This window comes from Triturus cristatus, chromosome 7 (genome assembly GCF_964204655.1).
Source record: "Triturus cristatus chromosome 7, aTriCri1.1, whole genome shotgun sequence".
NCBI lineage: Eukaryota > Metazoa > Chordata > Amphibia > Caudata > Salamandridae > Triturus > Triturus cristatus.
In genome coordinates this window covers 969,327,383-969,354,719 of record NC_140590.1, presented here as the reverse complement: position 1 = coordinate 969,354,719, position 27,337 = coordinate 969,327,383, and the positions used below count along the sequence as shown (strand labels likewise).

General features: G+C 42.2%; 1 protein-coding gene across 3 annotated transcripts in view; it reads right to left on the bottom strand.

Moving 5' to 3' along the window:
• SMAD5 (SMAD family member 5) overlaps nt 1-27,337 on the bottom strand; it is a 75,960-nt gene that overhangs the window by 31,560 nt on the left and 17,063 nt on the right. For all 3 annotated transcript variants that reach the window (XM_085618010.1, XM_085618011.1, XM_085618012.1), the window contains exons 3-4: nt 20,581-20,832; nt 19,320-19,439 (exon numbers count right to left, since the gene is read on the bottom strand). In XM_085618010.1, the coding sequence (XP_085474136.1) occupies nt 19,320-19,439; nt 20,581-20,832 (372 nt within the window). The remainder of the gene's footprint in view (nt 1-19,319; nt 19,440-20,580; nt 20,833-27,337) is intronic.

Below are 27,337 nucleotides of genomic sequence, written 5' to 3'. Positions count from 1 at the left end.
GACAATTTTAATCTTGATAAACTTAATGGGTTGCTAGCCGACAGCCAAATGGTCACCCACTTTCAAGACAATGTGGGCACTGTCGACCAAACCTTTGGATTATAGGTTACCAAGTGGAAACGTGGCCATCAGATTTGACAACTTGTTTGTCGGCTTTGTTGACCTCCGCTCTACCTTTGACTTGGTCCGGAGAGAGAAATTGTGGGGCGTATTGAGGGAGCAGGGAATGCCCCATGAACTTGGATATTTTAATCAGACTGCATGAGGGCAATTATGCCCAAGTTAGATGGGGCCCTAACGGGGAATTGACAAGGTGCAATCCTATAGAAAGAGGGGTCCTCCAGGGCTGTGTCCAGGCTCCCACCCTGTTTTTATTATTAATCAATACGTGCGTGGATTTTATACTTGGATGCCAGAATCACCCTACTGTAGCTGAATTGAAGGTCCCTGCATTGTTGTTTGCAATGACGCACTCTTGCTGTTGAACATTGCTAGAGGGTAATCAATTTTGTTGCAGCTGTTCTCCCTCTTTTGTGACCAGAGAAAGTTTGAACTGAATAGAACGACCAAGTACATGGTCTTTAACCCGAACAAAACTTTAGGGGGAGTCTCCCTTGATAGAGTGAGGGATTTTGATTATCTTGGTATCCAGATATCAGACTCCAACTGTCGCAGGGATTCTGGTGGTAAGAAGAACTGTGCCTTGGGGTGACAGTATGTCAGAAAGTAGGGAGTGTGTCTTTCTACTACGTCAGTGGCAGCTCAAATACAGGCTAGCTCGCAGTGCCTCGCCTGAGCTCCTAACCTTCCCAGAGCAGTAGGTGATTATGGCAAACCTAGAATATGAACCTCTAATCCCCAAGGGAACCATGGAAACAGATCATCAACGTTAATGTCTCACTCATGCATGCCTTTAGTAGTCAATTGAAAGACATAATGAAAGTTTATAAAACATTTATTGAAACTATCATATTCTACTATGAAGCAGAAGTGCTGTGATCAGCAGACAAATTCAACTAAGCAAAGTACTGAACATTACTAGCAGACTGTATACAATGAACAACCCAACCATGGCAAAGTAGCTATCTGAATAGACCATGAGTACTCACAAATATTTTCCTGGGGGCCGCGAAGTCTGGCCTTTGGTGTGACAGAGGGCCGAACTAATGCCAGCAGGGGGTAAAGTGGGTGTAGTGGTAGTGGAAGTAAATAAAGCATGTATATCTAGTGGCTGAACTCAATTGCGCAATGTGAACCAGAAAACCTGGGTTGAATCCCGGCTTCTCCACTTGACTAAATTGTGTGACCCTGTGCAATAGTTTGATTTCCATTTCCCTCCATTTTCTTCATTATCACATACAAGAGGACCTTGAGTTACAAGACTTCAGGATGCGTGCTGTACAAAATCAATTCCTGTACTTGGATGTAATCACTAATGGCATTGTTGTAAGGGTGGGGGGCATGGAGGATGCATGAATGTTTCAAAATTCATAAGTGAAAACACACTTTAAAGAATTACTTCTGAATGCACTGCTAAAAATTGTATTTATTGAGGTGAAATTGATCTACAAGTAAATTAAATACACTTTTTGAATTTTGGAAAGACTATCGTATTTTGACACGTTTGCGGTCTTTAATAATGACAGTGTTCCTAAAGTTAAGGGCCTAGTTACTTCCTTTTGTTTAACTGCAATTAACCCTGAATTAAGTGCTTGCTGTATCTTTAGCAATATTTTAATGTTAGTGCTGAGTCGAGTAAACAGCAGCCCAGTGCTGCAGCTGCTGCTCGGGGGCACATGTAACGGTCAGGAGGGCCGCATGTGTTCCCCGGGCCGTACTTTGAGTATCATGGGTCTAGACCCATTCTTACTGTGTAAGCAAAGAGGTATATTAGTGATCACTGGGATTAGCAAGGGGCCACATATCTGGCATGCGTTCGTTCCAGGACACGTCTCTGACGGAATTCTCCTCTCTGCCCACAAAGGCATAAAACACAGTCTATATAATAAAACTACTGTGTTGGAAAGTAGAAGCTGTGCTACCGTATTATGTCTAAAACATTAGGAACTGCTGCGGACTGACCAGAAAAACAATACAACATGGTGTTATGTATTCCGAAAGTCCTTGTACGAAATGTGCAGACGGAATCCCAAGAAGAGTCACTGAATAACAAAACATGTACAGCGCATTTCTAAAATGCCACACAAAATGGAATATGCTACTTACCAGTATGCATCTGTTCTTGGCATGTAGAGCTGCAGATCTACACACTTGTGCATAGATCGCCAACTGGTGTTGGGCCCGGATGTTTGCAGTTGTTTTTCCTCGGTGACTCCTCCTTTGGATCGTATTGTGCATGGGCTTCGGCTCCATCCTCAGATTGTTTTTCGCCAACAGGGAAAGATGGAGCGTAGTAATAACAGGAAAGATGCCCATGTGTGTTGTATCTAAATAAGATCAACTGGAACAGATAAAGGTAGCCGGGGCGGGTGGGCGTGTGTAGATGCATACAGGTAAGTAGCATATTCCGTTCGAGGCATATGAGCTGCAGATTACACACTTGTGCATAGATTATATAGCAGTACCCACCCTTAGCGGCGACCCCCCGTATCTGTTGCAGTGGTTTGAAATAATGTTTTGAATACAGCCTGGCCCACACTAGCCTGTTGCTTAGTTTGCACATCTACACAATAGTGTTTAGTGAAAGTGTGCGGTGTTGACCATGTAGCTACTCTGCAGATATCATCAAATGGGATGTTCTCTAAAAATGCCATTGAAGCCCCTATTTTACGTGTAGAGTGGGCTTTAGGGGGAACGGATAGCGTTAGTTTTGCTGTGGTAGCAAATCTGAATGCATTTGACAATCCACCTAGCTATTCCCGACTTGGAGATGGGGTTGCCCTTGTGTGGTGGAGAGAAAGAGACAAACAGCTGTTTGGTCTTACGGAAAGGTTGTGTTCTCTGTATGTAGTAGAGTAAGGCTCTTTTGACATCTAGTGTGTGAAGAGCTCTCTCTGTAACGGTCTGTGGTTGCGAGAAGAATACTGGTAGTTCTACCGCTTGGTTTAGGTGAAAGGGAGAAATGACTTTAGGGAGGAATTTTGGGTTGGTACGGAGAACAACCTTGTTATGGTGCATTTGGAGAAAAGGTTCTTGAATGGCAAGTGCTTGTATCTCACTGACCCTTCTGAGGGAAGTGATAGCTACAAGAAAAGCGGTTTTCCATTTTTTACTAATTGAAGTTCACATTTGTGCAGAGGTTCGAAGGGAGGCCCCATTAGTCTGGTGAGAACGATGTTTAGGTTCCACACAGGTGAGGGTGGCAGTCTGGGGGGGAATTATTCTTTTAAGGCCTTCCATGAAGGCTTTAATGGCAGGTACTCTAAAGAGTGATAGATGTTGCCTGTTTTGCAGATAAGCTGCTATGGCTGTGAAGTGCAGTCTAATAGACGTATAGGCTAGATTGCATATTTGTAGGTGTAGTAAATAGCCTATGATGTGTTGAATGGGCACATCTAGGGGATTGATGGTATTGTTGTGACAATAGACAACAAAACGTTTCCACTTGGCAGCGTAGCACGCTCTAGTGGTGGGTCGCCTAGCTTCTTTGATGACGTTCATACAGTCATACAGTCAGGGGGAAGATTGAGGTAACCAAATTCTAGGATTTCAGGAGCCAGATCGCTAGGTTGAGCTGGGTCCGGGTCCCTGATCTCTCCATGGTTCTGGGTTAAGAGGTGTGGAGAGAGGTGTAACTTTTGGTGCGGTACTACAGATAGTTCCAGCAGTGTGGTGTACCACGGTTGTCTGGCCCAAGTTGGAGCTACTAGGATGAGAGTGAGGGAGGGAGTGTTGTTGTAGTTTGCGCACCACTAATGGAATGAGTGGGAGAGGCGGAAAAGCGTACGCAAATCTGCCTGACCAGTTCATGCATATCGCATTGCCTTTGGATAATGGGTGTGGATATCTGTGGATATCTGGCGGCGAAGCTTGGGCATTTGGTGTTTTTGTGGGTGGCGAAGAGGTCTATCTGTGGATGCCCCCACATTTGAAAGTACGGGTGAAGAACTTGTGGATGTAGTTCCCACTCGTGGATCTGTTGTGTCTGACTGCTGAGTAGATCGGCCATAGTGTTTTGGACTCCTGGGACATGTTGGGCCAGGAGAAAGATTTTCTGGGGTATGGCCCATCTCCATATGCTCTGTGCTAGGTGAGAGAGCTGTGGAGAGTGTGTGCCGCCTTGTTTTTGTATATAGTACATGGCTGTCATGTTGTCTGTGCGGAATAGGACTGCCTTGCCTGAAATCTGAGTTTGAAAAGATTTTAGGGCTAAAAATATGGCTAGTAACTCCAGATGGTTGATGTGGAGTAACTTTTGTTGAGGTGTCCATCTGCCCTGCATGTCATAGGTGAGCTCCCCAGCCGGAGAGCGATGCGTCCGTTGTCAGTACTATCTGAGGAACCGGGTCCAGGAACAGTCGCCCTTTGGAAAGGTTTTCGGTGGTCCACCACTGCAGAGAGCGATGGGTACGACCGTCTACCAACACCAGATCTGTTAATTGACCCTGGGCCTGGTTCCATTGGCGCGCTAAGCACTCTTGGAGAGGACGCATCTGGAGTCTTGCGTGAGGTACTATGAATATGCAAGAGGCCATCATCCCGATTAGTTGCATAAACACTCGAGCTGGAAGGGAGTGTTGTGCCGTAAATTTTGCGCGTAGAGCCTGAATGCTTGTGATCCTGGCTGGACTGGGGTAGGCTAGTGCTTTTGAGGTGTCTATGGTGGCACCGAGGTATTGTTTTACGTGGGACGGTTGCAGATGGGACTTTGCGTGGTTTACCGTGAAGCCCAGTTGGTGAAGTAGCTGGATAGTGGCACGCGTGTGTTGTACACACTGGTTGTATGAACTGGCTTTTATTAGCCAGTCGTCTAGGTATGGGAAGACATGGATGTGTTGTCTCCTGAGGTGTGCTGCCATGACTGCTAGGCACTTGGTGAATACTCGTGGTGCTGTTGTGACTCCGAATGGGGGTACTTTGAATTGGTAGTGTTGGTTGTCCACTACAAATGTGAGGATCTTCCTGTGAGCGCTGTGTACAGGAATGTGGAAATAAGCGTCTTTTAGGTCTAAAGTGGTCAGGAAGTCGTTTTGGAAGAGCAGGGGAAGTACCTGCTGAAGTGTTACCATGTGAAAATGGTCGGAGTGTATGTATGTCTTTAGGGGCCGGAGGTCTAGGATGGGCCGTAGAGTCTCGTCCCTTTTGGTATGGGAAAATATAGGGAGTAAACCCCCAGATTTCGTCGGTTGGTAGGAACGTGTTCTATCGCCCCTTTTTGTAGGAGGGAGATTACATCCAGCTTTAGTAATGTTAGATGTTCCTGTGACATTGGGCGTTGTCTGGGTGGAATGTTTGGGGGGGGGGGGGGGTAGATATTAGTTATAGGCAGTAGCCTGACCGAATTATTTGTGTTACCCATTTGTCTGAGGTGATGGTAGCCCAGACATGAAGGAAAATTTGGAGTCTGCCCCCGACCGGAGTGGGATGGTCTGGGGGGAGTGGAGGGAAGTCATTGGGTAGGTGTGGAGGCAAGCGGGCGGTGTTTGTCTTGCCTCTGCCTTTATTATTGTTGCCCCTGTAGCCGCCTCTTTGGTAACCCCTTGTGAAGGTGGATTGGGTAGGAGCTTTATATGAAGTCGAAGCGGTATCAGAGGAGTAGCCTCTAAATGTGCTCCGAAAGGAGGAACGGCAAAAGGAACGCCTGGGAGGGTGCGATTGTAAGGCTCCCATAGATTTGGCCGTATCCGTGTCTTTTTTCATCTTTTCTAGGGCCTCATCCACTTTTGGGCCGAACAGATGTTCCTGGTCAAAGGGATGATTCAGGATTGAAGCTTGTACTTCTGGTTTAAATCCTGAGGAGGACGCTAGTATTGATGGCCCTGGAGGTGGTGTCTGCTGCATCTAGGGCACAATGGATGGAGGTATTAGTGATGGTTTTGCCATCCTGAATTAACTCGCTTGCCCTATTTTTGTATTTGTCAGGGAGGTGTTGCATTATGGCTTCTAGTTCGTCATAATGGGCCCTGTCATATCCTGCTAGTAGCGCTTGTGTATTGGCGATACGCCATATGTTGGCAGCTTGTGATGCAGTGCGCTTGCCGAATGCGTCCAAGAGTTTTGACTCTTTGTCAGGTGGTGGTGCTTCGCCCGACGCCTGGGAGTTGGCCCTCTTTCATGCTGTGGACACTACCAGGGAATCAAGTGGTGCTGGCCCTCTGATGTAGGAGGGATCTGTAGGGGCGGCTTTATATTTCTTCTCGATGCGCGGGTTAATGACCCTGGCTCTGACTGGGTCTTTAAAGACCTCTGGCGCAAGTTTTATAAACCCTTTGAGCAAGGGCAGTATGGAGGTGGCACTATTGTGTGGTGTCGAAAGTATCGAGGAGGAAATCCTCCTCCACGGGGTCGGTATGGAGATCTACCCCGTGATAGTGTGCAGCCCTTTGGAGCAAATGGTTGAACCCCAATGAGTCTTCTGGTGGGGATGGTCTCGAAGGATAGAGATCATCTTGTGGGACGTTAGGGATGTTTTAGTCGTCCCATGGGTCTGGGGAGCCTGTAGGAGTAGGGTCCCCTGTGGGTAAGTCATGGAGCACGTCCCCTATGTCATCATATGTGTCGTCATGATCATCAGGAGGGGGTGTTGGGGAATGATGAGGAGGGGGTGGAGAAGGTGGAGGGGGGGGGAAGGTGGAGGGGGTGGAAGAGGTGGGGAAGGTATTCTGAAAGGTGAGGTAGCAGAGTCCTTCCTTTTTGGAGGTGGAGCTGGGGCAGGTTTTTCCAGCTGTCTCTTTTTGATGTTGAGCATCAAATGCCCAGTTTTGGGATCCTTGGTTAATGTCTTTTACAAGGGATCCGGTGTAAAAAGTTCTTCTGAAGGTGGTTTATCCGTCGGCGCCGAAGGCATCGGGCCGTTGGTTTTCTGGCTTTAGTGTCCTGTTTGGAAGTATACGGCTTGGAAAGGGCTTTTTGTTTGGTCGGTGCCGAGATAGGTTTCGGCATCGAGATCTCGGTGCCGGGGGCCTTGTGTGCTTTTGTCGGTTCCAGGGATGGGGTCGGTACCGAGGAGCTGGAACTGGGTTTCGGCACCGAGTGTTTCGATATGGGGCTTGGTGCCGAAGAGGAGGCCATTTTCTTTTTCTTTTTCGGTGTCGGTGTGGAGGAATGTTTGTCGGCACTGATGGTGGGCTGGCTCGAGCCCGAGCCGCCTGAAGGCTTAATCGGCTTCTTTACCGGTCCCGAAGTTGCGGTGTGGGAAGCAGTGTCTTTGGTCTTACCTAGGCCCGGAGGCGAAGGCGTGACCGAAGCCTTTTTCGGTGCCGGCGAGGGTGTGGGTGCGGGGGGGGGGGGGCATGGGGACAAATTGGTACTCACGACCCTCTGTGCCGGAGTGATGTCCTCCACATCTGAATCGTCGGCTTCGGAGGCGCTGACGAGGCCCTCGTCGGTGTGGTGTTCTTCTGGAGCGTCGACGCCCTCTCCGAAGATGTCATCTGGAATCGCCGTCGACGAGTGTGCCATGGTTCTTCTTGCCCTTCGGTCTCGAATAGTTTTCTTGGACCGGAAGGACTTGCACGCCGGACAGTCTCGAGCCTCGTGTTCAGGGGAGAGGCAGAGATTACATACTTCGTGGAGGTCGGTGTGGGGGAATTTTGACCCACATCGAGAGCACTTCTTGAAGGGGGTCCTTTCCATTAGCCAGGACCGGAGCTTGGGTAGGCTCGAAGGCCGGCGCCGACGACTGGAATCGAAGTTCTTGATCAATGAGAGCCGTGCCGAGTGTGGAGATCGCGATCGAAACAATACCGCGAATTGGGGTGAGAATTGCGCGTCGATTGAACTGGAAACCTGTTTGGAACCGGAGCGCGAAGATCATATCCGAGCCCGATGGCGGAAAAAAAACAATCTGAGGATGGAGTCGAAGCCCATGCGCAATACGATCCAAAGGAGGAGTCACCGACCTCGTGACTTGCAAAGACTTTCCAAGAGGAAAAACAACTGCAAACATCCGGGCCCAACACCAGATGGCGATCTATGCACAAGTGTAATACAGTAAGCTAAGGTAGAACCAAAGTGTGCCCTAAAGGAACATCACTACACAACTTGAGGGAAGTCCAGATGCAAAAGAGCGTTACTACATTAAAACACAGGGCTGGAACCTTAAGATTCGTGAAACCAGTCAAGCCTATTAACACCCCCCTCCAAATATTCAGTACACAGGTTATAACAGCAGTACTTTCTGGAAGCAAATTATGGGCCCATTCAAATTTAACTAATCTGGGTTGTGAGGAACATAAGTTTGTGCGGTCATTACTATCACTCCCTTAGAGTTGCCCTTTGTAACCTCTACAGCTTGATCTTGGATTAAGGCCTTTGAACCTGGTGACCAAGCTGCACTCATTCGTTTATTTGAAACAAATTTGGAAGCTGGATGTGCTAAAACCATATAGGGAGGGTCTTGCTGACATCCTTGGAAAGCCAGGAGTTTTAAGGAAGATCTTCTGGTTAAGATCAGTAAAGGCAAACTTGATGGAGCCTGGCTTGGAAGATATCAGGAATTCGCCTAGATACCATCTGCCCTACTTCTGCGAGAATCCTTTACTTAACATTTCGGTGAGGTATCCTTCTTCTTGCAGCATTTTCAAGCACTTAGCTAGCCAACGCTGGGAGCTCCGCAGCATGCCGTATCTGCTCTTACTATAATGAGATGGAGGAACATTTCCTCTTTTTCTGTCCAGCATATTCAGCTAGTCACTCTAAAGGGATAATCTCAGCATGTCATAAATTGGGTCAATTAGATGGGGCATCTGCGTTGCTGCCCTTTAAGAAAGGACACAAACCTCTTGCTGTCTAAGCTACCGTAAATTACTTGCAGGGTATAAGCGGACAAGTCTTTTAATGTAATTTTAAAATTGAGTATGGTTGCACTTTTCTGTATCTTTACACAAGCATTTTAGCGCCTATGTGCTGTTGTACAGCCATCTGTCTTATGAGATAATCAAATATTGTGCTTTTCCGTCATTTCTGGTTTTATATTGTTTTAGATTCGTACCAAACTTTTATCACATATTATGATTGGTCCCTTAAGTTGGGAAGGCTTCTCATGCGCTGGAAGCCATGCTGGTGGCCCGGGAAAGGACTAGTGCCGATTTTCACGGGTGACTGAATTATAATGTCCTCTTCTCCTTTTCTTGATGAGTGGTCCATTTATGATTTGCGTCTCTTTCTTGATGAATTGCACTTGTTTTTATAATATGGTTTTATTTTGTTTTGGGCACTTTAATGGTTTGTTATAACCGAATCAAGTTACAATGTGGACGATGACTAGTTATTAGAACATTAGAGATTAACAGAAGACCTAATATATGTCAAAGAAACTGTCGGCAGCAAGTTAACAGCTGGCATCAAGAGGTCTGTTTTGGATGATGCCTTTTTACGGTACAAAGCCTTAGATGATAAGGAGGCAGACCATTTTTTTTAAAGATGATTTTGGGGGTCTTACATCAGAGCATCAATGTAAAAGATACTGCGAGAAGAGCCATAGTAAGTCACCTGTTAAACACCCACAACAAGGCCATCCTTATCAGAGGAAGGAAACTGAGAACTACCTCCGTCTCTGCTAGTCTGGGCATCTCACACTTGAATATTCCTCAACCCTCATTGGGGCTATAAGCTAACAAAGGCATTCCTTTGAGGGACATGAGCATGCATGAGACACTACTCAGTGGTTCAAAATCACAGTACTAAAGAAAAGGATGGCAACAATTAGGGAACAATACTTAAATAATACAGAAATAGTAAACATCGAGTTCTCTCAAACAATCACTCCACGGTATTCAGACAGCTCAAATGACACTTTAACCTGTACATTAACGAGTTAGAGGACTATTTGCTGAGATCAGGTACGGATTATCCTCATGTAGGTTCAAGAGGAGTTCCGGTTCTGCTTTATGCAGATGACGCCGTCCTGATTTCAAGGACAGCGAACGGTCTCCAGACACTTTTAAATTCATTTTATCTTTTTATGGAATCCCGAGGCCTCAGTATCAATAACTCCAAGTCGTTTGTCATGAAAATTGGCCATGGTTCGCGAAAACCAAATTCCTTTACTATAAATGGGGAAAAAATTCCAACATCTAAAACTTTCTCATATCTTGGAATTCTTCTTGATGACCAATTATCCTGGGGCCCAGCAGTCCATAAAAAAAAGGGCGAAATGACTCGGGCCAACGCAGCCATATTAGGATTTGTGAGAAAAATGGGCAACAGCCCGGTGGCGGCCTTGCTTAAATTATACCAAGCAAAGAGCATTGCAGTTGCCTGTTATGGTAGTGAACTCTGGGGCTATAGCCAGACGCGAGACCAAGAGGTCACAGAAAATAATTTCTTAAAGAAGATCCTAAGGCTGCCTAGGGGCACTGGTAACTTCTCGGTTCACGAGGAGTTAGGTTTGCCCTTTCTAAGCGATAGACTAGCCGCAAATCCCATACTTTGTTGGATGAATTCTTGGTTGAATAATGATATACCCCTTACCAACGATATATTAAGAGAAGCCTTAACCTGGGATGGTAGATTCAAGGTCCCATGGCTGAAATATATAAAAGATTGTCTTACCGAACTTGGACGGCCAGCCCTGTTTTTAACCCCATCCACTATAACAAAAGCTGATGTCACATTTGTAAAAAAAGCATTTCTTACAACCAGGTACCTTGCCCGGGAGAAGGCCGAGTTTATGAAATGTAGTGTCAGGAAATACGCTCTACTTAAAACATGCTTACATTTGGAACCATATCTCTCGTGGCCTATATCTGGCTACGAACGATTTTTGTTGACCAGGTTCCGATTTGACCTGTTCCACCTCCTACTGGCTGTACCAAGAGGGTCCCATCGTGGACAAGTGCTACCTGCTTGCGGCTGCAACGGAAAGTCTCCGCAAGATCTGGAGCACTTTTTATTCTTTTGTCCGTATTATTCAGTACCTCGAAGGCTATATCTAAAGCCTTGTTTAAAGAAACTAAATTTTACACAGATTAAACCAGCACTTTATTTCCTTCAACTTTTGAACTGTGATTGTACTTTATATGTAAGCAGCTTTTTAAAACTAGCTATTACTTTCAGGAAAAGTATGGAGGGATAATTATGCTGTTTTTATTGTCCTATTCCCTAATGATTTTTAACTTTGAACAAATTATTTATATTCTTAAACCTGATTATTCTGCTAGATGCCTTTACTCATTCTGTTTACATAGTCCGCCCATCATACATAAGTATTGGACAGCTTTTTTAAACAATTTATCTGTGAAATGTTTATCCATGTATTGTGCTTTTATGATTGTTAAATCTTACAATCAAATAAAGTTATTTGAATTGAATTGACACTGTATTCATCAGCAGGAATACTTGTTTGCAGCAACAACAAAAAACAAGCATTTGTAATGCAATAGGTCTCACATTTAAGTGACTTTGAGCTATTGGCATTGTAATGACAATGCCTTTTATTTATGTTTTGGTTTTTAAAACATAAATAAAAGGCATTCTCATTTACAATCCCAACAGCTTAAACTTGCATAAATGCAAGACCTATTGCAATGCAAATCCTTGCTGAAGCCGTTACTTGCAGCTGTGTGTTTTTGTGTTGAAACAAAACAAGTATTTTAATTTCTGCAATTCAGCAAAATATCAAACTTTATCAAATATGGCATTTATTCACATTTCTTCTCTATCTGACAAGAAGTGTAAGGTAACATGTTCAAAAATCTACAACCACGGGGGCGTGGTCTGGCCACGACTGAAGATGGCCGCCTAACGTGTGAGCTCTGCTGCGAGTGGGGCTTCAAAAGGAGTTGGCACCCAGTAAATGCAAGACCTTCGACATTATTTCAGCATTCTGGAGGTCATAAAGTCAACGAGGAGCAGATGAGCCGGTTTTCTTCCGTATGAGTGACTCGGTTCCTGAGGAATGTAAACTGACACCGGAGCATCCTTAATGAACTCATAACATACAAGAAACGAAGATGATACCTCGCCTGTGGGCAGATGAGTATTAAAATCTACTTAAAACGCAGAATGTGGATGATTTAATGTTTAAATATACTTTTGTTCAGATTTAGCTTTGTCTGCACAACCATTTTCTTTTAGGTGTTAGATCAAATTTAAAGAACTCATGATACAAATGGGGAACCGAAGGTATATCGTCATCAGTTTGTTTAATAATACAGTTATTGTACTGTTCTTTATTGTTATTGCTCTTCCTTTCTTTTTTTCTCCATTTTTTTTTTCCATCACATTTATTATATTAATTATATTGCCTTTAAACATTTGGTCTATCCCTCTCACTGTTTTACACATATTTGATTGACATTCTTGGTACTTATTAATTTACTTTAGGATTGTGACTGTTACAACTCTTCATGCTGACTATCTCAATCTCTTAATTCCTCACATATTACCTATTTATCTACAAGGTTACAACACCCTCTTCCCTTATTTCATCTTTATTTTAAATTCAATATTCTAATGGTTCAATAATATGTCTCACAATTATACTATGAAGTTATGTTCTTTAATAATACTTTGATATGTCTTCATATGAATTATAATAATTTTCCTGCTTCTACATTTTACATTCGATACGTGAGCCTTATGATTAATGATAGGTCTATATTGTTTAGTTCTTCTCTTTTATTGATTCCGTAATGTTAGTAATACTGTTTTTAAATCCAAATTTACTGTTATACCTTTTCCCATACATATAGTATATATTCTCTGAATTTATTAATGCTTTTTAAGATTGTTATTATTATACTTTTCAATCAAATAATTAATTTTAATCGTTAGTAGTGTTACTTTTTTTTATCTCTATGTATTATTTATTTATAAGCATAGTAATCCTCCTGAATACAAGAGGTCATCCATAGCTTTTAATGTTACAATATTACAATATATTGTTATATTTCTTATTCATAATAAGAATATCTGTTATTATATACATTTTATGGACATATTTGGATCTATATTTGTCAACCACTGTTTCACTCTCCTGATGGGGCCCCTCCTCGTGGCAGCAGTCCATTAGTGTTTGGACCCGCGGTTAAACGTCTTGAGGTCCCTTGTGCCATTTTTTATATTTGGCACTCTTTCCTCCCTACCTCTCCCTTTGTCATTTATACTACATACTATTCTTTCTGTTGAACACACCTCTAGTTATCTCCACACATATATTCTCTCATCATCAAACAGCATTACCCATTTGGTTCATTTATTATTTACCTGATCTTTGTTACGGTCCAAGGTCCTTTCTCTTTTTTTTTTTTTTTTTTTCTTCTTCTCTCTTTATCCCTCTTTTTATCCCCTTACCTCTCTTTTCTTTTTCTTCTCCTTTCTTTCCCCTCTTCTATTTTCCTTTCCCTCCTTTTTCTTGTTTTTTCCTTTCTTCTTATCTTTTTTCACTCCTTTCACTTATACAGCAACATTATATCAATTTCTTAATTTACTATATCACATTCTGGCATCTTTATTAAATTCGTATCGCTAATCTTTCCTGTTCTTATCTGACATGGCCACTTCACACGATCTCCGAGTAATAACATGGAATGTTCATGGATTGACACATTATATTAAAAGAAAAAAGACACTCTCTTATTTACAGTCCAAACATGTGGATATAGCTCTCCTTCAAGAAACCCACCTTGACGCTAAAGAGTCTGAAAAATTAAGAAGAGACTGGGTGGGAAAGGTTATACACAGCAGCATACAGAAGAGAACAGATCCAGTTGCGACACCTACCCGCAAATGTGGAGTTGCGATTCTTATCCGTAAATCCTTACCAGTGATAGTCTTGAAATCCTGGATAGATCCAGATGGACGATATGTCTTTGCCAAACTTCGCATTGGTGAAACACATATATGTGTTGGCTCAATTTACGCTCCCACGGGGGCAAAACGATAATTTCTCCTTCAACTAAACCGCCTTTTAACTGAAATAGGTGCTTCCCAGTTTCTCATCGGTGGAGATTGGAACCTAGTACGTGATCCAGTCCTTGACAAGACAGGCCCTCTAGATAAGACAAATGCGGCAGATAGAGCTCTAATGAACGATGTGGTGGCAGATAATGGTTTGGTAGACCATTGGCGACTTTCTCACCCGATGGATAAGGACTATACCTTCACTTCCCCTACGCATGGCACGCTCTCTCGTTTGGACTACTTTTTAATCTCCCAGAATGTAGTTCAAATAACACAGGACTCTCAGATACTGGAGGCAGCGATCTCTGATCATTCTCCAGTTCTACTTTCCTTACAAACTGGTTTATCTAAGCCAGGTCGCAAACCCTGGCGTCTAAACATTCAACGTTATAGGATACCCAAAAACAAAATGTTATTACAATCCCATTTTCAAGACTTTATGTCAGTCAATCAAGGGTCCGTTGACTCCAACAGAACTCTTGGGGCGGCGGCAAAAGCTACTATCCGTGGGCAGCTTATGAGAGATGCAGCGCAGTTTAATAAACAAAATGCTAAGAGGCAAAAAGAATTGGAGCAAGATATTGTGTCTTACACTCGATTATATACACTTAATCCAACGATACCACATCGTAAATCACTGGAAAAAGCTCGTATGGCTTTAAATAACCTTTTTACCTCTAAGGCAGAATACGCCTTGCATAGAATGAAAGGGAGACATTATGAGCAGGGGGAAAAAGCGGGAAGATTATTAGCAGCCCATCTACGTCAGCAGCAAGCAGCTATGGCCATACCGGCCATTAAGTCAATGAACGGTGTTACTCTAACTAAACCCCAAGATATTGTTAACGAATTTGCCCAGTATTATCAGTCTCTTTACACTGCTGAAACTCAACTTGATACTGACAAATTGGATTATTTTCTTACAAACGTAAACTTACCCTGTTTGTCAGATGAAGGTAGAATCTTATTGGAAGGTGAAATTACCAGGGAAGAAATATCGCATGCAATTGCTGGATTGCCATCTCATAAGGCCCCAGGAGAGGATGGCTTTCCTGCAGAGTTTTATCGTTGGGCAGGAGTGCATGTGCTTGACTCTCTTTTACTCGCGTTCCAAGAGGCAGAGGGTGAGGCCTCCTTGGGCCTTATATCTAATAAAGCTATTATTGCTGTGTTACCTAAACGTGGCAAAGACCCTTTATTATGTAGCAGCTATCGTCCCATATCGTTATTGAATTGTGACATCAAAATTCTAGCTAGCATTCTGGCCTCTCGCTTGCGTAAGGTTATCCCATCTCTCATACATCCTACCCAAGTAGGATTTGTTCCGGGGCGTTCCTCTAGGAACCATCTTCGCACTCTTGCCCACACACTATGGTATGCCAAGAATCTTCCGGATGACGCTTTGGCCTTGTCGCTTGACGCGGAAAAGGCGTTTGATCGAATTGAATGGGATTATCTTTTTAGGGTGTTACAAAAATTCGGCCTGGGAGATCAATTCATAAACAAAATACGCTTGTTGTACAAAAATCCTTCGGCACAGGTAAATTGTGGGGGCTTTATCTCAGATCCATTCTCTATCAATCGAGGTACTCGTCAGGGTTGCCCCCTCTCCCCGTTACTCTTTCTTCTAGCCATGGAACCGTTGGCTGCCTCCTTAAGACAATGTACTTATATTAAGGGTATTGTTCTTCCGACAGGAGAATCCAAAATGTATCTCTACGCAGATGATATTCTCCTTACACTCACAGATCTCTCCGTCTCTTTACCATCTGTGTTAAAAATAATAGATGACTTCTCCTCCATTTCTGGGTACAAAATTAATTGGAACAAAAGCGAAGCACTGCCCATCTCGAATGGAACCACAATAGCGGCCATTCAAGGTTTTCCTTTTTAATGGAAATCTTCTCATCTCAAGTATTTGGGCATACTAGTGAACAAAGGCCTAGAGAGTATGGTTACGGATAATCTCAATCCCCTCATCGCTCAAATGCAACGTGATTTTGAAAAATGGAAGGCACTGGGTCTCTCAATGTGGGGAAGAGTTCAAGCCGTGAAAATGGTTACGCTTTCCCGTTTTCATTATGTCCTCGGGATGCTTCCTATTCAAATCCCTTTAACCACGCTACGTTCAATTGATTCTAAGATAAAATCCTTTATATGGAACTCTGCCAAACCCCGTGTCTCAGCTTCAAAACTAAAGGCTCATCGCTCCTATGGAGGAATAGGTCTACCCTCAGTGGAGCATTATGCTTTGGCATTACAGCTTTCTCAAATGTCATATACGCTTTCACATTCATCGGATACACCACAGTGGGTACATCTTGAACGCCACCTTTCATTAACAAACGCAGGTCTTTCTGTTTTATACGGCTCGGAATTTCGTCCCCGAGACTCCACCACTAATCCTATTTTGTCGGCTATGCGTGCTGCTTGGCAAAGGGCACACCGCTTACTGGGCTCACATCCTCGTCTTCATAGAAAAGCCCCATTATGGAATAATTCTGCAATTCGTATTAATAGACAATCAATATCTTGGCCTATTTGGGAAACAGCAGGTGTTTCCACCTTAGATCAACTTTTTTCAAACGGAGATATTAAATCATTTGCCCAACTGCAGGAAGAATTCCATTTGCCTGATATACAAGTCTCAAAATACAACCAGTTACGACAATCCTTACGGAGGAGTCTAGGACCTCCACCATGGCTCTTGCCTGACTCACCAATTGTAACATATCTCCACACTTGGGGTAAGATGAAAGGAGCTACATCTGGCTTTTACCAAACTCTCACTTCGCATCTTTTTTCTCAACCCTTATCGCAAGCTTTACGTACTAAATGGCAAACCTTATTATCAGTCTCTTATACTGATAATGAATGGTCTGACATTCTTAACAATCTCAACAAGGGTGCACGTGAAGCACGATTGAAATTTTGCTTATTCAAGATCTTACATGATTGGCACTGCTCACAAACAAAACTGCATAAAGCTGGCTTGCTTCCCCATTCAAACTGCTGGAGATGTGATAGTACGTCTTGTAACATTTCTCATATCATTTGCGGATGTCCAGTGATCCAACCCTTTTGGAATTATATAGGTAAAACCTTACATTCCACGATGCCTCTACAAACTCCACTTTCGCATGCTACCATTCTTCTGCATGATACACGTCAATCACAATCACTCTCTAAACCACAAGCCCGACTCTTACACACAGCCTTAGCTGCAGCCAAAATTTGTATACTACGGCAATGGAAGTCACCTCAACCACCATCACAAGAAATATGGATGGTGGCCATGATTCAAACAGCTTCCTACGAACGTATTATATACAACATACTGGATCAATCTGATCTCTTTCTTAGAGTATGGTCACCTTTTCTAGCTTTAAATACTGATGCTAATATTAATGACCCATCTACGCAGTAATTTAATTCTTATCCCTTTTCATTCTCATTCATCATTCATTATTGGTGGTTAATAAATCTTAATACATATTGTGTCTACCTATTATTTGTTGTTGTTTTTAATAGCTACTCACCAGAACACTTACATATAATTCTGTATCTTTTAATCTATATTTATACATCAAGTGAAATTATTATCCCTTATATTCATCTTTTCTCTATTCTTATTGGTTTTCTAGAGTATCTTCTTTTCTCAGGAACATATTTATATAGCTTTATATAGCATTATGTCTTATATTTGTGTACATTTTCATTTATCGTTTTCTTTTGTGTTCCCTTCTTTACCTTCCCTTTCTCTCTCCTCCCCCCCCTTCCCGTAATTCCATCTTTTATGGCCTCAATATAAAGTCAAATATTTGTTTTTGCATGGATCTGTTTCTGTATTTATTAAATTATATAATATGATTAATTATTCAGAACGTTTTATTATATGCATACATATAACAATTTTCTTATATATTTATTGTATGATAATGCAAACTGTTATTATACTATATGTATTCTTTTGTAAATTTCAATAAAAAATTGAAACACAAAAAAAAAAAAATCTACAACCACCACATGGTAATAAGGGAAAGTATTATTACATTGGTAGTATTTGTTATTGATAGTGCTTTAATCTAGCTTCAAATCAACAGCGCTGTACAGAAGGGTGTTTTCAATAGATAAATTGTTGTAAATTGGGTTACAGAAGAGTTGCGGGAGTGGGAATTTGTGTGATGGAGCCCTGGAACTCGCCTGTCACAATGTAATAAAATATTGTTTCAAGCGATCCTGTATATAACTGAAATGTTTTGCTTTCTGAAACTGAAATAGGGTGCCCTACAAAAAAAGTGATTTACTGAGGAGAGAGGCACTAATGAAAGGCGCATTCTTGAAAAAGCCTGCTTACTTGAAAATCGAATAACCCCACCACATGCCTCCACAGTAAGCAAAGGACCTCACTGACCCCGCAGGAATAACGCTTCCTTGCCTCCTTCTTCTGGCGAGCAAGAGCTGAACCATGCTGGCAGTGTTGCGAGTTTTGGAGCTATTGGCATTGTAAATGGCAATGCCTTTTATAAAAAAATAAAAGGCATTGTCATTTACAATAACAATAGTTCAATCTATTGCAAAAGCAATACCAATTGTATTGAAGAGCGCGGTGTCCCTAAAGCGGGCACTGCGCTCAACTCCAAATTTTTAAAATAAAACATTTAAACTGAGCGCGGTGTCCCTAGGTGGGCGCTGTGCACTGCATGCAAATACAAAAAAAAAGCAGCAGCCATGGTCCCCATCAATGTCCTAAAACATAATTGTGCTCACCCACTAGATAACGCCGACTGTAACGAGCCAAGTAAAAGGTCCAGTCGTTATGGGCGGTAACAAATAGAGACAATGCGGTACTAAGGAGGGACTAACAAGCCTCATAATGAAGGACAATGACACAAAGCCAATGACAATTATGGGCTGAGAGTGGGCGGGGTACCACTGCATACCCTAATAAAGCATGCCTCGCATAGCAAGCAGCGCATTTGCGCTGCCGCTAGCCTCGACCTAAAAAGGAACAAGTGGTTAAAAGGTTTGACAGCAATCACAAAGTTTACATCTAACTAACAATGTTAAGAGATTTGTAGTAACAACCAAAGTGTTTCTAAGCAAGGCCTGTAAATGGAAGATTTAATGCTGAAGATCAATCCCTAGTTGTTTCCACATTGGGCAAAGTTGTTTATTTCTCAAGTGCGGCATGAACGATAAAGAAAGGAGGTATTACACATTTTCTAAATGCAAACCATTTTGCAAACTATACTTTGAAAAGCGTGTTACTCACTTTGCAATTATCTCCTTACCTCTACTAGACACAGTTGGCAAAATAGAACGGATCATGCAGCTGTCTGTGTCCATAGATTGAGAACCATCTTGTCCAATTAGATCTTCCGGTGGCATGTAAGCTGGAGGCGGCGTATCGGCTACGAGATAGGAAGAGTGACAACAAGTAAGTAACATATTTTATCAGATTCAAATGTGTAAAACATATCAAAAAGGTACACAACTTCAGAACATGAGGTCAACAAGAAGTGTTGCACAGCATAACAACTTTCTTTTGGGAAAGACAAGCCCACATAGATGAGCACACCACTCATTTGACTATGATATCCATAGTCGGGCCCTCACCCCACATGCCCTACGTTTTCCATGCAGAGTACAGACATAATCTGCCATTATGAGAACAGGCCAAAACACTGACTTATAGCAAGCGGTGGGAGTCGTGAGTTTTACTTTTTTGTCATAATGGTGAACAAACTCAGGGTATACAAAATTGAATAGGTCACTTTCAGGATGTCTTTCTATATGAGAAAAGAAAGCCTTTGACTTCCCTTAGACAAAGGGGAGGGCATGAATACTATTTTCTTGAGAGGGAAAGGGCAGAGCTGTGTTTGTTCTTGCTAAACCATATGTCAATGATCACTACTGAATGGTCCATAAGTAAGTTGAAAAATATAACCTTTCAGGGGTATCGTTCTCTGCATAGTTCTCAAAACCTTCCTCCAACATACCTGGCATATGAGGCCTTAGAAATAAGAACTAAGGTGAGGGTTCTGAATATCGAAGCATGAATATCGACTGGTAACAATATCATGACCTGAATATCAAAACTGAAAATACTGACAGGTAAGTATTGAAATATTTTGATACCTAACTCCATGTATACGTACCTTGGCTGGATTAATATATCCAAGGTTCAAAGATGTTGAGTTAAGAATAGTAAAGCTATACTGCCCTCTAAGCCTTTTTTCAATATTTTGGGTTTTGATATTTTGTTCACAATATTGTACGCACAAGACATTTCTGCTTCAATATTCTAGAATACAATCAAGAAGTAGGAGACCAGTACTGGGACTTATCAGATTGTCATGGAGCAGTTTACCCAAAAGGCTCTGAAGAATTAGAAAGTATACATTTCTGCTGCTCTGTGTAGCTCAGCCAAAACCTTCTTTAAAAACAAGGTGAATCCTGAAAACCTCATGAACGTCTGAATTGTATCCAGAAATGCTGCTTAATAGAAAAAAAGTAACAAAAATTAGGCCGACAGCATGTCTTTTTTCTTACCTGGTAACTGAAATGGACTGCATGATCCAGAACTGGCAGGAGAGCTCGGGTACTGGCTGTCATCGGAGGATGGTGGATAAGGACTGCTAGGTGAAAGTGGAAAAGGAGTGTTGTTGGGCTGTTGAAATGAATCTGGAAATGTAGCATTGTGAGGCATAAGTGGCTCGTTGTGAGTCAGATTCTTAAACTGAGCAAGAAGACTGTGCTGTGTGTTAAGTTCACCGTGTCTGGGAACTAACACAGGTGGTAAAACTGAAAAAAATACAGGAAATGTTATCAGATAAACACATTTAAAGCAAAAACTTTTTTCCAAATTAGGAAGTACATGATTTCAAAAAGAGGAAAAAAGGACAGTAGCGTTATTTAAGCCACAACATAGTACAATTGTCAATTATTAATAAATATGCAATGTAGAAATGTATCCATAGTTATGTTCTACACAAAAAAAGTTTATTTTTAGGTTCCCTATCCTCAACCTCTCAGTTTCGTCCTCCAAAAAAAATAAATGCATAAGTAATGTTAAACTGCCATTGTTGTGCCTATTTATGCCCATGCTTCGTCCTCCCCCATGTCCCGGTGCTTACATACATCTGTTGCTTTCCTCATCATCTATAACAAGCCACTACAATAGATCAATTGTACATATTCTTACACCCCAGCCTATATTGCCAACTTGTGGGAGAGTTTAAAGAATGTAGGTATCAAGATATGGGGACATCGCTTATAAATAAACTCCAGAGGTCTAGTGAAAATTGTTCCTTAACATGACCAAGTCAGGAGGCCACCGCGCAGATCACATGCCATGAACAACATGCTAGACAATCACTGATGCTACCTTATTCCCAACAGTGTAAATGCTGGATGTAGAATCTCACCAATGACAGCAATCTAGCTACATCAGACAATAGGATTTACAAAGAAGGCGATATATTGGCTGGATTAGAACTTCAATATTCAATTTATCGTCACCCAGTTGACTTAAAGGCATGTTTTTAATGGCCTCAAATAGAGGACATTTCAAACTAGACCCACAAATTGAGCGATTAAATAAAGTTATGTTACTCGTCAACTTAACATGTGACACATTTTTAGTTTTTTTTTTTTTTTATTTGCCAAAAACAGTCCCCATTTTATAATGTGATGAAGTTCGTCATATTTATTTGGGTGCTTCAAATTACCATTTCAAATGATAGTTGACTATTTCCGACCTTAGTATAGCTGGCCTCACAGTGTACACAAACATGACTGAATTTGCTTAGCACTACTGCTATCTCAAGACAACATCCTTATCTTTGGGTAAACTCCTTAGTTTATTTATCGCTACTGAACCCAAACAAACTAGGCTCCCCAGTTATTCATGGCAAATTTGCAAGGAAACTTAGTACTATCTTTGATCACTCTTTTTCAGACCATATCAACTGGGTCTCCTTTTCCTGTTTCTTCTACCCAAGGACTCAACTCCAGAACATTCCTCTTTGTCATGTAGTTGTCACAAAAGCTTTGTCCAACCTATCATTCTCACACACTGTTATTGTAACTTACTCTAGCCTGCTAATAGCATCCAGCAGGTGCAGACAGTTTAAAATTCAGCAGCCTGATTGATCTTAGGGCCTGTGGCACAAGTCTTCATTCTTTCCCACTTTTCTAATCTTCACTGGCTTCCAGTTGCCAATTGTTCATCTTCAAAGCCTTTTGTAGATCACTTAGCCCTCCCCAAACCGAACTGTAGTTTTTCCTACTCACATAACTCATTATATGCCCACATCTTTATGAACAGCTCCGATCATCTTGGAGTCCCAGAGATGAAAAACGCTCACCCCGGTAGCCATTCATTTACGTTTCTTGCTGATAAACAAAGGAATTAGGTATTGACATCAAGCTATGTTCTATTTGGGACACGGTACCCGGTATTTACCCTGCTGGTCGTTGTCACCAGCGGGACATTCTGGTAATGTTGAAATAACGTACACTGGTGGATGTTAAGAGAGGATGTCAATTTGAGGGGTTCCTGACCGACCCTCTCTGGTGTATTGAAAACATAATAAATACTTGAACTTGCGACTAGGTGTGTGGAATCATCTTCACAGAATTGGCGACGATCATCCAACACATTGGACCAGTCAGTGTGCAACCTCGTGCAAGATTCTAATATGTGCCCATTCATCAGACTTCCTTCGCACAAGAGATTGAAGCACAACAGACAAGTACTGCACATTGTAAAGGCTTTGAGTGAAATACTGTGTGCTCGTGAAGTAAATAACTTGATGTGTGTAGCATGCATTACTTTACTGTGGTGTTATATTCCATATAGGTACCCCAACATCGGCTCAGGTACTACATGCACCTTTGACCTACATTGCCCCCAAATTGCACTACATAACGGTTCTTAGGACTGACCTTATACCTAGTTGAGGTAATGACTAGAGGACCTGGGGATTTCTCCGAAAGGCCCAAGACTCACTCATAATGTGTGAGGATTTTTGGAATCACAGCTGGACAGCAGGCCGAACATCTCCTGCATAAAAACTATGTACAAAGGTCATTCCTTCCGTCATCCTAGCTCGACATGACACAGCGAGGTATATCCCCAGGGGGTATCACTTTGGGTATATATACACACCATCTCTTGCTAAGGTAGAGAGAGGAGAAAAGGACTTCCATGCCAACACACTGACGCGAGACGCTGAGGCTCCTGCACACAGATACTCCAGCTCGCAGTGGTCTGACAATCCTTGCGGGGTGTCCAACCTCGAGACCAGAATAGGGTCCCACAGTCTCTCACTTTCGGTAATGGGATTGACTTTATCCTAGAGGGTTTCTTGGCTTTACACCCACATCCATGCTAGGTACATCTAGTTAGGGACGCATCGTAGGAATATGCTTTTATTACGGTCATGTATTTTTATACTTGCCTGTATTTATCGTTTTAACACTATGGTAGAAATCTACCATTCTTTTACTCTGTTAGTGCTTATAATCATTTATATCTGTTATTGTCTAATGGTTGTTTCAGCACACCTATTTTACACTACAATGAAGCTGGTTCAAGAAATACTTGAAACGTCCCCATTGTTTATTCTGTGTATCTCTCTCCAAGACAAAGTGAGCATGAGTGACTGATGCGAAAAGTAGCAGTTTCCACGATCCCTGATGGGACAGAGTTGTCATGTTCGATAGTTGCCAAGAACTCTTCCCTCCTTGGTAAGAGGGGTTTCTAGTGGCTCTGTGAACTCGCTGGTATAGAGGCTGATATACTCAGTGGGGGTGTCCGGAATCGGTTTGGACACCAAGCCCGCAGTGAATGTTGTCTACACGCACAGATTCTATATAGGTTTATACGATCTATAAGACAGTGGAAAATCAAAGTGACAGTTGAACCACTCCAATGGCTTCTCCTTCGACTGTCACCACATCGCATTGTGCATTCGTTATGCATTGCCGCCATCCTTAAGTGCCACTTCGGATGCACAGACCACAAAAGTATCAATACAGACGTACTAAGTAACGTTCGTACCACCATATTGATTTTCACTGTCTCAATAGACAGTCTATACATTCAGGCCAGAATACGGAAGCCTACTGGATACATGCATTAAAGTGCAAGGTTAAGTTCTTTAACGCGCAACACAGATGGACGGCATGAGCCTTTGAAGTTACCGTGCACGCGCACTGGATCATCGTGCTCGGCAAATAAGCACGAAGATCATCCCTATACAGCATTGCACTTGCAAAAGCATCTGAGAGTGTTTACTTGCAGTGAGTTCACAAGTGTATTGAGATGCCAGTTGTTATTCAGCAGCGCGCTCTGCTTTGCCAACCATAATGGTTTTAATGCTGTGGGGGAGAACTATTGGCAGTTTGTGTCCTGTCCATGTTTTCATGAAATGACTTTGGCAGGAAATCTTCTATTATCATAATCAACAGCGTATCTGCATAAACGTTTTTGTGTTTCTTAGCGGTATGTCCACATGGTTAATGGGGTGCAGCATCTCTATTTTGCAGCACATTCTGTTTCTTTCATCAGAATGGTGTAATATTGATGAGGGAAAACCATTGGCAGCTTTGTTCCAGTCCACTTTACATACAGATTACTTTGGCAGTACAGTAAATGGTGGTGTATATTGTTATTATATATATATATATATATATATATATATATATATATATATATATATATATATATATATATATCGCTACCAGGTTGCACCAAGAGCCAAGGCACTCGTAGGCGGGTGCTGTAACGCGGTGGTGCCCGCGTTCAAAATCAACGCTACCAACAAAGTCCACGCTCCAGGACAAAGTACAGCACTCAGGGAGTATTCCGTAGATTCGTTTATTCGGCAACAAGCAAAAGACAGACGCGTTTCAGGGTATCCTTCTTCAGTGTCTAGTTGCGCTAGCCGCGCGAGAACTTTTACATTCAAAAGACCATCGACGTCACTTCCCCACCCATATGGCTAATGCAATAATATCTATCACATGGCGGCCATCTTAACAGGGTGAAGATAACGTACCAACTTATATGGATAAACACATTTCTTTGTTTATCGCTCGACATACAAGAATTAAATCAACAGCGTCAAGACTACACAATTGTTACTCATCGTGAATGAAATCAAATATGATTAACTAAACAGATTGTAAATATCGCTTGACAATTTGTGTGTCATAGAGAGCTACACATATTCGTAAAATTAAGCCGTGGATCGGCGTGCATATTGTAGCAAACCTCATGATGTACAATTAATATCTTGATGTATTAGATGATTCATTAAATGGTTCATTAAACAATCAAAGCCGTGTATCAGCCTAAGCATCTTATGGTAAAAATTATCCAATAAAATCTATAAGGCTATACCCTCACTACTGTTAGAAAGAGTCATAACATGCTCAGTGTGAACACATATGGGTGACAAACGTCGTTCTTACCCCCTATAGTCCCTGAGTTTCATGAGTAACAAAGAGGGAAGACGACAAAGGAAGAAAAGAAGAGAATACAGGAAGAAAAGAAGAGAATACAGTTACGTTTACAGAATCTTCCTGATTACCTCCCCAGATGCACAGCTAATTCCTCTCCGCTATTCAACCCAAAGGGTGTTTTGGTGTGCAGATCAATAATGTAGCGGGATTCAAGTCTCCGCAAGCGTTGCACTCTATCCCCACCCCTTGGATTAATACATACACAGTCCAAACCAAAGTACTGTAACAGTTCCCTGTTACTATTATGTTTGAGGGCGAAATGTCTGGCTACAGGGTAGTTACTGTCTTTATTCATAATCGCGCGCTGGTGTTCCAAAATGCGCATCTTTACACTATGAATAGTGCTGCCAATATACTTAAGTCCACAGGGACACAGTAGGCAGTAAACTACATGGGTGGTAGTACAGGTGATAAATTTATCTATGGGTTTAGGTCTTTTTATCCCATCAATAGTGTAGCTCAGGGTTCTTTTACTGTTGCAACAAGCTTTACATTTCCCACATGGGAAAAAACCTTTCATATCTTTCAGAACACCTTTAGGGTGACTAACAGGTGGTAGGTAGCTCTGAACCAGTTTATCCCTCAAAGACCGTGATTTACGGAAAGTAATCAATGGCACTGCCGGGATATCTTTACCCATTACGGAATCGGTTTGCAATATATGCCAATTCCTTTTCATTATACTCCTCAAAGTGTTTGCATCGTCTGAGAAAGTTGTTATCATCCGCAGTTTGCTACCTTCTAGGTTAGTACTTTTTTTGCTGTTAAACTGGGTGTCATTACGGATCAACAGATCCTTCCTCTTGATTTTGTTGACTCTCACTAATGCTGCATTCAGAACTTCCTGGCTATAGCCCCTGGTTCGAAATCTTGTCATACAATTTGAAGCAGCAGACACAAAATCAGCCTCTCTGGAGCAATTTCGTTTGAGCCGGAGAAGTTCCCCATAGGGTATACTGTTTATCAGCTTGGGGGGGTGATTGCTACTGCCATGTAAGATTGAATTACCGGCAGTGGGTTTCCGAAATAGATCGGTTCCAAGATTACCATCCCTCACCTGCACCTTCAGATCTAGATAGTTAACTTCCGTGGTGCTAATTTCATATGTGAACCCAAGATTGAGATTGTTATTGTTGAGTTCAGAAACTCAGCTTGTTCAATTGAGCCTCTCCAAATTATAAAAAGATCGTCGATGTAGCGATGCCACACGACTATGTGTTCGGCCCATTTTTGTCTTTCGTCACTAAGGGCCACCTGCTCCTCCCACCAGCCTACAAAAAGATTCGCATAGCTGGGGGCGAAGCAGGTGCCCATAGCTGTTCCAGAGATTTGTTTAAACAGCTGCCCCTGAAATAGGAAAATATTATTATGAAGACAGAATTCGATAAATTCTAGCAGCATAGTGCTGTGTTCCGCGAACTTAAGGGGCCTTTTATTTAGGAAGTATCGCATTGCCATAATACCCTGATGGTGATCTATACAGGTGTATAAGCTAGTAATATCCATAGCAATCAGTTTAAAGGTAGGTTCCCAGTGTATGTCCATCAGATGAAGAATAAAATTTTTAGTGTCCTTAACATATGATTTGAGTTGTATGACAAATGGATGAAGAAAGCTGTCTATATAGGTGGACATGTTCTCTGCTAAACTGCCCTTTGAAGAGACTATCGGTCTCCCAGGTGGATCAATTTTATCTTTGTGTATTTTCGGTAATTGGTAGAACGTAGGTGTGACTGGTTCATTGTTACGTAAAAAGAGAAATTCATTAATGTCAAGC